This window comes from Dipodomys ordii, unplaced genomic scaffold (assembly GCF_000151885.1).
Source record: "Dipodomys ordii isolate 6190 unplaced genomic scaffold, Dord_2.0 Scaffold92, whole genome shotgun sequence".
In the NCBI taxonomy this organism is placed as follows: domain Eukaryota; kingdom Metazoa; phylum Chordata; class Mammalia; order Rodentia; family Heteromyidae; genus Dipodomys; species Dipodomys ordii.
This window is the reverse complement of record NW_012267308.1, coordinates 711,426-728,619: the sequence shown is the minus strand read 5'-3', so window position 1 is coordinate 728,619 and position 17,194 is coordinate 711,426. Positions and strand designations below refer to the sequence as shown.

Sequence of the window (17,194 nt, the reverse complement as noted above, 5' to 3'; positions counted from 1 at the left end):
AAAGCAAGGTATGGTGGGGCAGGCCTGTAGTCCCAGATACTTAGGAGGAAAAAGTAGGAGGATACAGGCCTGAGGCCTTCCTGGAGCAAAAGTGCAAGACTCTAATTGAAAAACAGATGAAAGCAGAGCCGATCATCTTAGCTACTCAGGGGCTAAGATCTGAGGGTAACAGTTCAGCCCAGGCAGCCTGATCCATGAGGCCCTACAAACAGTACCTTTCTTGTTTTCTTTGAAATATCAAACATACATTAATATTTGTTCTAGAATCCATCTCCCAGAACTCCCATGCCAATGTCTTATTTTGTCTAAATTTAAAGCTACCTTTCCAAAATTAATCACAGGAACAAATAAAACGCTTCATATTGTCATTAAGGCTGCATTCAAGCCATTTTGTAGCTATCTTTTTTAAAACTGATTTTATTTATTTTTTAGGTGGTACCAAGGAATCACCCAGGGCCTCATGCATGCTAGGCAAGTACTCTACCACTAAGCCACATTCCTAGCACATTACAGGTATCTTTACTAAAAATCCTTCTAAGATAATGGAAAGGAAGCAAGACAGTTTTACAGCTTATGTGTTTAATACCTACCAGGCAGATGAGGAGGCCACTCTTTCTTGTGGGAACTAGTCAGTGGAAATCATCTGCAGTGCATTAAACCTGAACATGAAAGGCCAAGTGCTGGTGCTAATATCTGTAATCCTCGTTACTTAGGAAGCAGAGACCTGAGATCATGGTTCAAAGCCAGGTTGGGGGGCTGGGAAGGTGGCTCAGTGGTAGAGTGCTTGCCTTGCATGCATGAGGCCCTGAGTTCAATTCCTCAGCACCACATAAGCAGAAAAAGCCGGAAGTGGTGCTGCAGCTCAAGTGGTAGGGCACTAGCCTTGAGCTGAAGAGCTAAGGGACAGCACCCAGGCTCAGAGTTCAGGCCCCATGGAAAAAAAAAAAAAAAGACACCCAGGTTGGGCAAGAAAGTCCCTGAGTCTTATCTCCACTTAACTAGGGTAATGAGGAGGAATGAGAAGTAGAGCTGTGGCTCAAGTAGTAGAGCACCAGCATTGAGCAAAAAAAGCTAAGAGACAGCACCCAGACCCTGAGTTCGAGCCTGGCATTAAAATAAAAAATTGAACATGAATTCTTCTGCAGTCCTCCAACAGGAGAGATCATCTCCCCACTTGTGAGTCTAGGCTAGCTCTGGTGAGTTACTCTGACTGTAACCACACCATAGAAACTGAGGGTGTCTGGGTTTCAAAGACCTAGGTAGACATACAGGCCCAGTTTCAGCCATCACAGCCATAGAGTAATACTGTGCACAGATCACTGAGAGTCACCCAACCAGAGTGCAAATAAGACCAGGAGTGATGCACAGGTGACTAGTCCTATAATGGCAGTGGTCTTAACCATTGATTTTGGGGGTGGTTTTACAGCAGAGCAATAAAATAATGGCCATATCATTTTACCAAGGATGCTGGCCATTATTTATTGAGAAGCAAAACAGAACAGTATTTGGCAAGCCTGAAAGTTAAGACACAGGACACAATGAAATGCTTCTTGGTTTTGTTGTTGTTGTTTTTTTTTTTGTGGGGATCATGGGGCCTCGGTGCAGTCTCTGAGCTCTTTTGCTCAAGGCTAGCACTACCATTTAAGGCCACAGCTCCATTTCTGGTTTTCTGGTGGTTAAATAGAGATAACAGTCTCCAGGACCTTCCTGCCTGGGCTGGCTTTGAACTGTGATCATTAGATCTAAGCCTCCTGACTTGCTAGGACTACAGGCATGAGCCACCAGTGCCAGGCAATGAAATATATTTGAATGAAGAAAACTTTAACAACAAGCAGTGGTGACTGAATACTGTGTCATCTGATGTTCGTTTAGTCCAAAGCATGGGAGCGAAATATATACAATGTGTGCATGAATCACACACTCACTCTGCTTTGCATGAAGTATTTCTACAAAGACAGAAAACGGGGACAAAATAAAAGATAAATAGCAACTGCTTCCAGAAAAGGCAAATAAGAACTACAGGACCAATGGATGAAGAAAATGTGTGTCACTTACATTCTTCAGTGTCTCTTAAATGCAATGCCTAACTGAAAGTATTTATTTCAGGGTAGGGGCATGGCTCAAGTGCTTGCCCAGCAAACCAAGTTCAATCCCCAATACTAATATAAACAATAGATATAACATATGTAATTTAAATCCTAAACGATAAATCTTTTTATCTCTTAAAGCTATATGTTAAAATATGTCCGAATAGAATGAAGTGAATTAGATTCACTTCAAGGGGTGGATGGTGGGATGGGTGTTCACTGAAGTTTAGGTAAAACCATGGGCTGACAGTCAAGCTGCCTGACTGGCAGGTGAGGTGTAGGAGTCACTATACCAATCACCTTTTTGTTAGCATCATTCTTTTAAGGTATTAATAACAAAGAGCTGCCACAACAATGCTCAAAAAGCCAGGTCTGCATCAGGATAAACGGGTAGGGTAGCAGCCTGAATGTGAAGAACTCACAAGACAATTAATACTCTCAGGAAACTGACTGCACTCAGGGCCAGGCTGGGGGTCTTGCTCCTGCCCTGCCCAGTGAGTGAAGTAGAACCAATGTGCCCAGGAGGCCAGCAGATCTGGCCAGGGGACAAAGTTACAACATGACTGGATTCAAATGTAGGTCTATGACTCTCCAAATGAAAAAACAGTGGGCTCTCATTTTAAGGAGAAAATAGTGTTATTTCCTGAATTAAGGCAAAAGTATTAACTGAGAAGTTTAAAGTCTAAAATTTTACTGAAAACTAAATTGAAAACCACTATTAATGAGCTCTGAAACACAAATTCTCACCTTTTAGTTTCAAATGTTTCCTTTGTATCTGTTATTAACTAAACAAATTCTATATACTTGGTAGATCACCCCAGATCTGGAATTTAAATTCATTTACCGGGCAGGTCCTATGGTTCCAAATCATTTTTATTCCAACTTTTTCTACAAATACTGTACTCAGACCTACATTTCATATGCAAAATATTATGTCTCATATATATAAATGTATTACATATTTTATATACACATATATACTAAATATGCATTAAAATATGATATATACATTATAATTACATATAATGTATATTTCTATACATTTAATCCATTTATATATTAATATTAACATGTATTTAATATATAAAAGTTATAACATCACATATATATTTAATATACATCTAATGTATATTAATATATTTTACATATACACATGCACACATATACATATACCAATACATATATATATATATATATATTTCAGATTACCTCTGAAACAGATTATCTATCACAGGTCCATAAGTGAAAGAATCCTTTAAAGCTGTGCACATGCATACACACATACCACTAGGGAAAAATGCAGTGTTTAAAACCCCATATTTGTTTCTCCTCACCAAGTGAGAATGAACACATGAAGACCAGGGATGGGTGAACAAGTACCATGTGTGAGAGAGAAAGGTCCTGTGTTCACAGCTGGCTGCAGACCTAACCTGAGCCCTGAGCCTCCTGCATTTGCTTCCGATCACTGCCAACAGCAGCACACCACTGCGACCGCCCTTCCCTGGATGATGATGAGCCAGTCCATGACAGGGGCTCCCTTTCCACACAGCCCCATGATATTAACGCGGCGGAGCAAGAACTGAATTACTGCTTGAGGACTTAAGGGGAACATAAAAATATCATGAGAATTCCACAATTTCCTGGCTTTCGGGAGAATGGAAATAATTTGCCTTCCATTTGAGAACATTATAAATCTGTGAGTTCACTGGTCATTTAGATTCTAGCAATGTCATGATACTGTGACAGATTCTCATTAAAGATCCAACAGTCTGGTCCCTACACCGTATCAGAAATGATTCAGAGGAAAAATGCAAATTTAAATTAGGGGGAGGAAACAATTTTAATGTTTTAAATGAAAATGTAAAAGATAAGGAATGTTGGGTGGGGCTGGGATAGGAGAGAAAGAGGTGACACTGATCAAGATGCATTGTGTTCATAAACCAACATGTTGAATTGAAACTCCTTTGAACAACTAAAGATAATAAACAAATAAAAATTAAATAAGGAATGTAAAGATATGGGATAATCTTTTGTTAAGCTATATGTAGCAAATAAGCTGAGCTTCTGTGGTCTGGAGGATTTGGGGGCAACTGGAAAGGCAAGCTCAGGGTTACGAGGACCTACCAAGAAATTTTTCTGTCACTGTTTAAAGACTTGCAAAGACATACAAAAATTATGTATAAAATAACTGTAAGCTTCATTTTCATCTCTTCAAACTTTTATTAGGTACCTATTTTGTATCAAACAGAGAAAGGAGGGACACAAGCCTACATCCTCATAGAACCTTCTAGAAGAGAAAGCATTTCCCCATTAAACCAACCAGAAGCACAATGTTGCTCACACTTCTGTGAAAACCCAGCTGTTCTGAGGGAATACATCCTGTTCTCATTTCCTCCCCATAACCAAGACAGACATGAGTCTGCGTTAAAATAATAACTTCCCCTGGCAATGACTTCTAAAACTTGGATGGCTTTGGCCAAATTTGTAAGAGAAAACCCTTCCTCTGGCCAGGTTATAAACCTCCAGATTTTAACCTGGGCTAAGCGTGTAATGAGAAGAAAATGAGCCAGTGTGGAAATGTTGACAGGCTTACACCACCAGTGGTGAATTGCAATTACAATGAGGCATTTGCTGAAAATTAATGAAGAAGTCCTGAATTTTTATTTCTAAGTGGGTGGTATTGGTTTGAGATTCCTTCTTTCACACCAATAGTCAAAACTGGAGAAGAGACTGCAAGATTTTTTCCCTCTTACCCACTCCTTGCAGTTTATGTGTATTTAAACCAAAAACACTGGGTATATACTAACTATAAATTATTTCCTTGGAGGTCTCTCAGGCATGAAGAAAAAGCCTCTTAAACTAAATTTAAAATATTATATGCTTGGTGGTGTATAACGGGAGGTTTAATCTCTCCAGTAAAGGGGCAGTTACCATGATTTTGCAATAACCCTGCAACCATCATCAAGACGGCTCCTGGTGTTTTTTCTGTAATATCTTCAGAAACACAGCATGGATGTACTGTAATCTGATATCTGAAGATCAACAGCTATACCTCGTGACAGCTCATAATGTTAAGGTTTTATTCACCATTAAATTGAGCATTTTCCTCTGAAGCACTAGAGTAGGAAAGTATGTTATTTTTCCAAGCACTGTCCTATTAACTATAGATTAGCACATTAAAATAGATATGCTTTCTCTCTCTAAAAAAAAGGAAGTGCAGTCTATAAAGCAAGCTCATAATTCATAATACATGTGTTATATATAGAAAAATATTGAATTCTGAGTGATAATATAACAAATGGTTTCAATATTCCTTTTTGTGTTGTATTTTCCACAACTTATTTTTAAATGACAAATTACTTTAAAACAAAAAAATTAATTTACTTAATAAATTAAATATTGCACAAATTTTTTTAAAAAGCAAGAAATTAATTTTTCCAAACTTTGTGAAAAATGTTTTTGGGACAGTTCCACCATCATTTTAAAACAACTGATTCAAATTATTCTTTTCTTACAAATCTATAAAACAGTCACCATACACAGAGCTCTATGTATGATCAGTTAGGTTCAGATGTGTCTCAATATCCACTGGATGTTATCTTAACTTCTTTACAGAAGAAAATAAATAAATGAAATAAACACAAATGACAATACGACTTGAGGAAATCAAGGAATATGTTCATTCAGAAGAGGGTAAAAAATATACATTAGCATAGAAGGCATTCAAAATGGAGATTATTACTGAAAGAATTCAATTACTGATGTTTCTCTCTCTCTCTCTCTCACACACATACACACACACACACACACACACACACACACTCACTCACTCACCCCTCCCATTGTTTAAAAACAACTAACTGGTTGACCCCATCAGTATTTCAAAAGTATAAAATGAAATTATCTTTGACTCACCAGTGCTGGATTTTCTCTTGGCAGCTAGTGACCACCTGTCATGAAAACAGATAACTACTCATGAAAAAAAAAAAAAACAGGGCTCCACATAATCAGTACATCAGAAAGCTTGCAACACTGACTTTACAGATTTAATAGCATCTTGCTATACATTTTTATTTGTCAAATGCACAGAGATTTGAATGTGAGTTTTTAAGCAGCATACTTTATCATCACTCTCTAATGCCGGCTGATAAACGGCAAAACAAATGGCAGCTTTCCAATTCATACTTGGGTACAAAGCCCGCTTGGTAACTATCAGCTGACATATGATAGAAGATAACTAGTATTTTGTACAATCTTCAGACCTGTTTACAAATGTTACATATTTTGTAGAATACACAAATGTTATAAATAACAAGAAAACAGTGTAACATCTATGCTTCATCAGGAAAAAGAAAAAAAATGAGTGAAAATATTTTATTTTTGTCAGTATTATCTCTGAATGTTTTCACCTGTAATTTTTATTCTGATGTATTCACAATGAATCTGGGAATATTTTTCTACTACGTTTTCAAGAAGAACTCCTTGGGATAAAGAGATGCTCTGAACAGCTCATTTTTCCCCCCCACTGAATTATGGTAACATTTTAAGCACTTCATGGCCACTTTATAAACTATGTTTATAATTCTAAAAACAATGGAATTAAGCAAGAAAGCTATTTGTTTTCCTGTGAGATGTTTCAATAGATTTTCCAAATGTTCAGAAAGCAAGCAGGAACTCTGTAATCAGTTTGGAGGAAATACAATTTAAAAAGTAACGCTCTTTTTGAGAGAGAACTGTAAAATCAACACGGTTTTCACAGATTGCTAATCACCGATTTTGAAATCACCCATTAATGTAAGATTTAAAGAGCCATCAAACAACACACAGCACCATTTTAGAGACAGCGAAACTAAGGGATAAGAGCCAAATGTCAAGGGCACATAGAAAGACAGCCATGTGAGCTGGCTAACACCACGCTGGCTTCTGCTCACTGCTCTAAATACCAACGTCGCCTCCCGAACACACCCCAGCCCTCACCCCCAAATCACGAGGGTTGCCAGACCTGTCACTAAATTCCTCTATTATAACATTTAATTCCTGAAATAAACGTCCTCCTTTTGGGGACATTTTTAAATACTAAGACAAGCGATCCTGTACCAAAATACATGTTGTAAACATATACCCGACCATAGTACACATTAACACAGCATAAGGAGTCTGTTCCCCAAAGAAGATCTAGCAGTTAAGTATCAATCACAGAGCAACACTTAATAACAGTGGTAATCTATTATAGAGTACTGACTTTACATCTGGAAGTGGCAAGCTAACACTACATCAATCCGCGTCACTTGATTGGATCTGGCAGTTAATTCTAAAATAGACAAAACAGAATTCGGTGTAAAAATTGGGAGAAAATAAAGGGGGGGGGGAATCTTCATGGAAATCTTTTTTTTAAAATAAATTTCCCATTTAGCCCCATTTACAGATGAGATTCTTAAAAAATAAAATTTAAAAAAAAACAGGATGTTTTCCAAGCCTAGTGCATGTGTCTCCACGCGTGACTTGAACCAAAGGCACAAAAAAAGAAAAGCTGCAAACCCTAAGAGCGGAATGTTCATTAACCTCCACATCATAATCCGTTCGTAGCTGCATATTAACTAGTTACATATTCATAATCATTTACATTATTTAAAGGACCTTCGGTGAAATTTCCTAGGCTGTATCCATTAGTGGTGGTGTTAAAGGTTATAGAAGATAGTCTACTTAATGTTCCCAGGAAGCTTTTGTAATTAGTAAATATGGAAATTGGGCACATACGCTTTTCAGAGTAAAAACCAAGTTGCTGGTAAGATGGCACACGTGTCCATGGCTACCCCCCCACGCCCTGGCTTCCCCACCTCCCCCATCCTTTCCTGAAACAGTCACCCCAGGAACCACTTTCAAGGAGACACCAACAACAGTCCATGTCTGAATTTACAAAAGAACTTTCCACCAGCAGGTGCTGCTTCTGCACAGAAAGCGCTTATGGCTTCCTTCTGTATCCGTGCTTATACAGATGTTCATGAGAGGTGGCAGATGAATGTCAGACATGGAAGTAGAATAACAAAGGCCTTCTGAATTTACGTGGGTGAGCCATGCCCCCAACTCCTTTAACAATAAATAAATAAATAACCACTGGAACCCAAGCAGTTGTATTCGGATGCTGAGATGTTATTTGCAATTGGACTGCCAAGGACAAAATTTAAAGAGAGAAAATTCTATAATCCAAAAATCAAACAGAGCTGGGTTTAAAAATGAAAGAAAACAACAACAAATTATGCCAGGTACTAGTGACTCATCCTGAAATCCCAGCTACTCAAGAAGCTATGATCTGAGGACCATAGTTTGAAGCCAGTCGGGGTAGGACAGTCCATGAGAGCCTTATCTCCAAGTTACCACCTCCTAAAATCAGAAAGCAGAGGTATAACTCAAGTGGTAGAGTACCAGCCATCAGTGAAAAAGCTAAATGAGAGTGCCCAGACCCTACGCTCCAGCCCCAGTACTAGCTAGCACTGGGAGGGAGAGAGGAAGGGAGGTAGGGAAAAAGGAAGACCTTCTGATAGGGAAACCACTAAGCTTTGTTTTTGTTTTTGTCTGTCATGGGGCTTGAACTCTGGGCCTGAGTGCTGTCCCTCAGCTCTTCAGCTCAAGGCTAGCACTCTTACCACTTGAGCCACGGCGCTACTTCGTACTGTTTTCTGGTGGTTAATTGGAGAAAAGCACAAAAATCAAAAATCATTTTTATATTCCTTTGTTGACCTCCCACAAAAGTAAGATAGCCAGAAGTGGTGTTATGGCTCAAATGGTAGAGTATTATCCTTGAACTGAAGAGCTGAGGGACCGTGCCCAGGCCCCAGAGTTCAAGGCCCACGACCAACCAAAAAAAAAAAAAGTAAGATAGCTGTGGAGGCACAATATTTTGTTTTGTTTACAGAGGCAAATTTGTCCAAACTTGCAAACATTACCTGAAAGTATTACTGTGCCATCTTCTTTAATAAATAAATAAAACAGGCAGGCACCAGTGTGGCTCATGCCTATAATCCTAGCTACTCAGGAGGCTGAGACCTTAAGATAGAGGTTCAAAGCCAACCTGGGTAGGAAAGACCATGAGACTCTTATCTCCAATAAACCATCAGAAAACCGGAAGTGGCACTGTGGCTCAAGTGGTAGAGCACTAGCCTTGAACTGAAGAGCCGAAGGACAGTTCCCAGGCCCAGAGTTCAAGACCCACGACCAACAAAATAAATAAATAAATAAGTTGCTAAAATAGGTGCTGGTAGCTCACACCTGTAATCCTAGATACAAAGGAGGCTGAGATCTGAGGATCACAGTTTGAAGCCAGCCCAAGCAGATAAGGCCATGAGACTTGTTTCTAATTAACAAGCAAAAAGCCAAAAGTAAAGATGTGGTTTGAGTGGTAGAGCACTAGCCTTGAGTAGAAAAAGCTAAAGAACAGAGCTGAGGCACTGAGTTCAAGCTAATGTTGTCTGTCTGTATGTCTCTCTCTCTCTTTCACACACACATACACACACACACAGAGCTCAAATGCAATCTTAACAGCAGCAGTAAAAGCCAATAAGCTTCAATGCACCAATTCATTCATATAAATCCCTATTTCTTCCAATGTCTCCTATGCCACCCTCCCCTTTTCTCTTTCAGATGAAATTTGTTGTTCCCAAGTGCACATCCAATAACCTGTTTTGCCTGTACCACTTTCTACACAACACACTTCTTTTTATTTTTTAACACACTTTTTTTTGGTGCAAGACTGGTACTCAAACTTGGTACCTGACACTTTCACTCCAAGGCTAATGCTCTACCAACTGAGCCAAGCTTCCAACCCTATAACACACTTCTTTTATATTTGGGGGGGGGGGGGGGGAGAGAAGAGAAGGAGAAAGGGAGAGAGGGAAAGAGAAAATGTGTGTATGTGTGTGTATGCCAATCTTGTGGCTTGAACTCAAGGCCTGGATGCTGTTCCTGAGCTGTTTAGCTCAAGACTAGTTGCTATTCTACCACTTGAGACACAGCTCCACTTCAGCTTTTTGCTGGTTCACTAGAAGTAAGAGCCTCATGGACTTTCCTGCCTGTTCTGGCATTCTGAGTAGCTAGGATGACAGGTGTAAGCTATAGCACAAGCTGTAACACACTTCTTACAAAGGGTTAACACATCATATTTGACAAACAATAAGGTCACTGACTGCTATGGAGAACAGGAAATAAAATTCCTTTGCTGTTTTTCTGTAGAGATTGCTAGTCTGAAGTTTCTTTACAAAGGATGAAATGAAGGGCTTTCGTCCTTGAATCTATTGTGGTCACATGTCCACAAGGGGGCAGTGACCTGTGTGACTCAAGTAAAGCCGGAAGGCAGGGAGAGTGGCTCACTACTGCTGCTCCACCGCGTGCTTGGCTGGGCTGCACTTAGAAAGGGCCTCCCGGTTCTTCCTGAGGAGCCCCGGTGGGAGAAGCAGCTGGGAGGGGCCTACTTCATGAGGCCTGCTCGGCTGGATGGACTGCAGCACCAAGGCAGCTCAGAAAGGGAGAAGTAGTGAGGGAGGGGAGCCAGTGAAACCAGAACAGACACTGTCACAGGACAGCACCCGAAGCAGAAATACGTCCTTTAAAGATGGACTACGAAAGCCGGGCGCCGGCGGCTCATGCCTATTACAGGAGGCTGAGATCTGAGGATCAAAAGCCAGTCTAAGCAGGAAAGTCCGTGAGATGCTTATCTCCAATAAGCCACTAGAAAACCAGAAGCAGCGCTGTGGCTCAAGCGGTAGAGCGCTCGCCTTGAGCTGAAGAGTGCAGGGACAGCGCCAAGCCCAGAGTTCAAGCACCATGACACACCAAAAAAAAAAAAAAAGATGGACTATGAGAAGGGCACCGGTGGCTCACGCCTGTCATCCTAACTACTCAGGAGGCTGAGACCTGAGGATGGAGATTCAAATTCAGTCTGAACAGGAAAGGCCATGAGATTCTTATCCCCAATTATCCAGCCCAAAGCCAGAAGTGGAGGTGTGGCTAAAGTGACAGCCAGCCAGGCTTGAGTAGAAAAAAACTAAGGGATAGCAACCAGGTCTTGAGTTCAAGCTCCAGTACTAGCACACAAAACAAAAAAAAAAGATGGACTGTCAATTATCAGCGCAGATGTGCAACTGACATTTGCAAGGTACAGACAGTGTACTTTCAGCAAAAACTGTTCAGTCTTGCTGGCTGTGGGGGCACACACCTGAGACCCAGCACACTCCACAGGCCAAGGCAGGAGGATGTAGAGGTCTAGGCCAGCCTGGGCTGAGGGGTCCATCTCAGAAACAAAAGAAGGAAGGGACTACAGGTTCCCAACAGGAGGGAGGGAGGGAGAGAGGGAGGGAGGGAGGGAGGGAGGGAGGGAGGGGAGGACCTGAGTGCTAAGCAAACTATTTCAGTTTGAAACTTTTTTTTTTTTTTTTTTGCCAGTCCTGGGGCTTGAGCTTCTCTTTGCTCAGGGCTAGCACTCTACTACTTGAACTACAGCTCCACTACTGGCATTTTGCTGGTTAACTGGAGAATAAAAGTCTCAAGAACTTTTCTGCCCAGATTAGCTTCAAACTTCAATCCTCAGATGTCAGTCTCCTAAGTAGTTAGGATGACAGGCATGAGGGACCAGTTCTCCCCCAGAGCCCAAATTTTTATTTGAAAAAATAACTGAAAAGCAAACTGTTACACTATATGCTAAAACTAATGTTGTGGCGTCACTGTTTTGAAACACTTCAATGTTACTTACAGATTGAGCAAGGAGGAGAGCAGACAGACTTCCTTCCCTGTTTTGGCAGCCTTCCTTCTCTTCCCACAGGAGCTCTGAGGCTGTCCTGCTCCCGCCCCAATACCCCTGTGGAATCTTACAGGAGCAAGGAAGGATGCGTCTCACTGCCTTGAGGCTCTTTTTCTTCCAGTGTTTGTCTACTGATTGTATATGGCATTCTACTGGAAATTCAAGACTCTGTTCAGTCACGTGGGGGGGGGGACCCTCAAGGTATTGATTTTCTGGTATTATATAACAGGTATCCAGGCACCTCTAGCTGTACTTACTGGCTAGAAGCCACCCAGGAGGCAGGAGCAGATCAACACTGGACAGCATTCACCTGCCACCCAGGAAACATACAAGCTTTGTCTCTGGTTGGTTGGCTTTGAGGGTTGTTTTGGTTTTTTTTGTGCCCAGACTGGAGCTTGAACTCAGGGCCTGGGTGCTGTCCCTGAACTTTTCTGCTCAAGGTTAGTTAGTGCTCTACCACTTGGGCCAGAGCTCTACTTCCCAGCTTTTTGGTGATTAACTGAAGAGTCTTATGGACTTTCTTGCCATGGCGGGCTTCAAACCATGATCCTCAGAGCTCAGCCTCCTGAGTAGCTGGGTTACAGGCATGAGCAACCAGTGCCTGGGTGCATTTAGCCTTAAAAAGAAAGTAATTTGATATATTGTAAATTATGGATGAACCCTGAAGACATGTCAAGGGAGATAACCTGGTCAAAAACTGGCAAATACTAGATGATTCTGTGAGATACCTAACCAAATTCAGACAGAAAAAGCAGAATGGCGTGAGAGGGTTATGAGACTGGGACAGAGAACTACAGTTTAAAATACAGGGGTATGGATTACAAGGTCACAAAAGAAGTTCTAGTGCCGGGCACTGGTGGCTAAGACCTGAGGAGCTCAAAGCCAGCCCAGGGAAGGAAAGTCTGTGAGACGCTTATCTCCAACTGAGCACCAAAAAGCCTGAAGTGGAGCTGTGGCTCAAAGAAAAAAAGCTAGGAACAGCGCCCAGACGCTGAGTTAAGGCCCCAAAACTGGCACACACCCAAAATAAAAGGAAGTCCTAGTGATTATGGCTGACCAATAGAGTGTTATTAATGTCCTTCAACTGTCCATTTCAGTGAGCTAACATTCTAAATGGTAAACTTTGTTTTATATATATTTTTACTGTAATTTTTAAATGTCAAATTCTAGGTGATAAAATTCAATCTACATAAATTTTTTTAACTCAAAGGCATGTAAGAAAGACTACATGCTGTTTATAAGAGACATACTTTGCATACTTTGAACACAAATAGATTGAAGTTCAAAGACAAAAATAATAATAGAGCATAAAAAAAAGAAAGCTAGATATGCTGGTGCATACTAATACCCAACAAAGGAGACTTGGCAAAGAGAAGTATCACTGGAGATAAAAATACTTCAAAATGATAAAAAGGTCAATGGCCAGGAAGTTACTGCCATCCTCCATTTGTATTCACTGAGTACCACAACTAACACCACAGCGGAGATTTTTAATACACATCTCTTGATAACTGGCAGAATTAGTCCATAAAAAAATCAACATGGATATAAAAACTTGAACACCACATCCAGATATGCTAACATGCTGTAACTCAAAAACTGCAGAAATGAGGGATGGAGGGGGGGGTGAATCTAATCAAGGTATGGACCCCCGCCACACCTTGGGCAACATCTGATGCTAATAAAAAATATTTAAAACAAAAACATGCAAAACTAACATTCTTTCCAACAAGGCCCAGTGTATCACTCCTGTAATTCCAGTAACTGAGGGCTAAGATATCATGATTGGAGGCCTGTCCCAACAAAAAGTTCACGAGAACTCCATCTCAACCAATAAAAAAGCTGTGCATAGTGGCTAGAACGAGTAAGCCCAGCTACTCAGGAAGTGTGAATAAGAGAAACAATTCCAGGCCAGCAGGGGAAAAAAATATAAGATTCTGCTCAAAAAATAACAAGAGCAAAATAGGCTGTAGACATGATCTGAATGTAGATCACCTGCCTAGCAGGGACAAAGCCCTGAGTTCAAATCAATCCCAGTACAACTAAATACCTCCAACTATGAGAACGGCATTGGATGTGTGGGGTACCTAATGACTTAAAGAAATACATATACTGTAAGGGAAAAAAAGTAGATATTAATGATCTAAGCATTCATCTTTTAAAGGGACAAAAAAATAGAAAGTTTAAAAACAAAAACAGAAACCAATAAAGAGTTAAAAAAGAGAAAAATCAGCAAAGCCAAAAATTGGCTCCTTGAAAAATGGTGATACTAGATTACTGCACTACTACCCCCATACGAAGACTAAGGTGGGAGAGAGGGAATATCACAGATTACAAATAACATCAATTACAAAACAAAGACATCACTACCAGATACTTATTTGAGTTATGAACAGTTCAAAGCCAAGAAAACTGAAAACTTTTACATAAAAACAGCAATTGCTGGGGCTGGGAAGGTGGCTCAGTGGTCGAGCGCTTGCCTTGTATGTTTGAGGCCCTGAGTTCGATTCCTCAGCACCACATAAGCAGGAAAAAAAAAAAAGCCGAAGTAGCACTGCAACTCAAGTGGTAGAGCACTAGCCTTGAGCTGAAGAGCTGATGGACAGTGCCCAGGCCCAGAGTCCAGGCTCCACGACCGAACCCAAAAAACAAAAACAGCAATTGCTTTAAAAATCACATTGCTTAAACTGGTAAAATTAGAAACACAAAAACTGCACAGTACTCTAACAGAGAAACTGAGCTTGCATTTTTTTGGTTTGTTGGTTTGTGTCAATCCTGGGGCTTGAACTCAGGGCCTGGGCACTGCCCTTACGCTTTTTTGCTCAAGTCTGGCATTCTATCACTTTAGGCACAAATCCATTTCAGACTTTTTGGTAGTTAATTGAGGTAAGACTTTCCTGAATGGGCTGGCAGTGAACCATGATCCTCAGATCTCAGCCTTCTAAGAAGCTAGGATTACAGGCATGGGCCACCAACAATAGCTATAAAATTCTTTTATAAAATACACAAGTGAGGCCAGCACAACCCTGAAACTGATACAGAATATCACATATAATTACAGTCATCAAAACTACAATCTCTCATGGGCCACAGAAACAAGGTACCTGGACAAAATAGAATAAGGCAAGGCTGCAATGATGTTTAATAATTTTTAAAAACCAAGTAATTCTTATTAATGTCTCCATCAACAGAAAAGGCATTTGATAAACTTCAGCTTCTACTCGTGATAAAAGGAGCTATGTGTCGTTTGTAACAAGGAAGACATAAAGCTACCCTGCTGTGGGAAACATGGTGGCACAACACAGTCCTAAAGGCTCCACCTGGCTGGGTGCCGTAGCTCACACCTATATTCGCAGTTCGTCAGGAGGCTGAGATCTGACAATCAAGGCTCGAAGCCAGCCTAGGCAGGAAAGGTCCAAGAGACTCATATCTCCAATAAACTATCAAAAACCAGAAGGCAGCTGACTGATTTAAGTGACAGAGTGCCAGCATTAAGTGAAAAAGCTAAGGGACAGCACCCAGGTCCTGAGTCCAGGACTGACCCCTCCCAAAAAAACTTGTCATACATCAAAGGACATTATCAAGAAAGTAGAAAATAACCTAGAGAATGGAAGGAAATGTTTGTAATCACAAGCTTAAGATCCAGATATATAGATTTCTGCTGTCTCATCAGCAAATGGACAAACCAATTAAACAGTGGGCAAAGGAGTGGAGTAGAAACTTCTCCAAGGTGCCGGCCGATGATCCCTCACTATTAGGGAAATGGACTTGGAGAGCACAGTGGGAGGCTGCATACTTGGGAAGACAGCCATAATGAGGAAGATGGAAGATGAGAACAGGGCAACACGGCTCGCATGCCCTCCCCTGCTGCTGGAAAGGCACCTGCGCAGACACCGTGAGAACGGCCTGGCAGTTTCTCAGTTTCCAGAGGAGTCAGCAACTCTAGTCATACTCCAAAGAAGACTCAAACCCTTCTCACTGCGGAGCCATCCATAACAGCCTTCATGTGGAAAGAGTGGACGACACAAGCACCACATCCCAACAAGGGAATATTACTCAGCCACAAAAAGAAACCAGGCTGGGAAGGTGGCTCAGTGGTAGAGTGCTTGCCTTGCATGCATGAGGCCCTGGGTTCGATTCCTCAGCACCTCATAAGCAGAAAAAGCCGCAAGTGGCTCAAGTGGTAGAGTGCTAGCCTTGAGCTGTAGAGCTGAAGGACAGCGCCCAGGCCGAGTTCAGGCCCCACAACTGACTAAAAATAAAATAAAATAAAGAAATGAAGTACTCATACACTTCATTGATAAAACTTTGCCAAGTGAAATAAACCAAAGACCTAAGGACAAGTAGTATTACCTCATTCCACCCAGCTGAAACAGAAGGGAGAAACTACAAGGGAGAAATTCATCTAAGGAGAAAGCCCATCAGAGCTTACCAGGGAGGGCGAGTGGAAGGATGAAGAGTTTTGTTAACAAGGATCACAGCTTGAAGCCATCCTGGGCAGGAAAGTCCATGAGACTTTTATCTCCAATTAACCAGCAGAAAATCAGAAGTGGCACTGTGACACAAATTGGTAGAGCATTAACTTTGAGGGAAAAAAAAAAAAAAAACTTGGGACTGTGCCCTGGCCCTGAGTTCAAGCCCCAGGACAGATGGACACACAAAAGGAGAGGAAAGAAATGGGCCATTCCAGACCATCCATGACAACTGGATGGACCTCATCAAGTACTAACTGCACCAAGAACCTGAACCATAGCTTCTGTCTACAATCTCACCTGGCCAAATTCTCAAAGAGAACTGCTCTATTTGAATTCTTACTCTGCTTCTAAATGAAACCAATTTCCACCATATTCTCTCCCACCCCCCCGCAGGCCCCCCTTACTAGTTTAGAATGGACAACGGGATCATTGGCAATAGCACATGGTGACCACCTTCCAGGTGCAGAAGGCTGAAGATGCCCTCTGTGTTCTCCATGTTTGCATGGTAATACATCACTGCAGCAAACACTCCTGGGTCCCTGGTCCCTGGTCTACAGGCAATTCTCAGCGGAAAGATATTGTCCCCAGAGCAGGGAAGGGCCCAGGGGTTGGGGGGAGGGAGGGCGCAAGAGGGCTGGGACACCTGACACCACAGAGCAGAGGATGATGGGAAAGATGAAGCCTGAAGAGCACCCTTTGCCAAATGTGGGACAATTGGAACATCAAAAGGAATCATCAATCAGATGAGGTTGGTTCTTTCCTAAAGATCCTAGCTACTCGGATCTAAGGATAGCGGTTCGCAGTCAGCCGGAGCAGAAAAGTCCATGAGACTCTTTATCTCC

General features: G+C 41.4%; 1 protein-coding gene across 2 annotated transcripts in view; it reads right to left on the bottom strand.

Moving 5' to 3' along the window:
• Uri1 (URI1, prefoldin-like chaperone) overlaps window positions 1-17,194 on the bottom strand; it is a 54,767-nt gene that overhangs the window by 28,702 nt on the left and 8,871 nt on the right. Inside the window, exon 2 of one of the 2 annotated variants that reach the window (XM_013026345.1) lies at window positions 6,003-6,037. In XM_013026345.1, the coding sequence (XP_012881799.1) occupies window positions 6,003-6,037 (35 nt within the window). Of the gene's footprint in view, window positions 1-590; window positions 656-6,002; window positions 6,038-17,194 lie in introns of those variants that run through there. The other variant, XM_013026346.1, reaches the window with a different exon arrangement.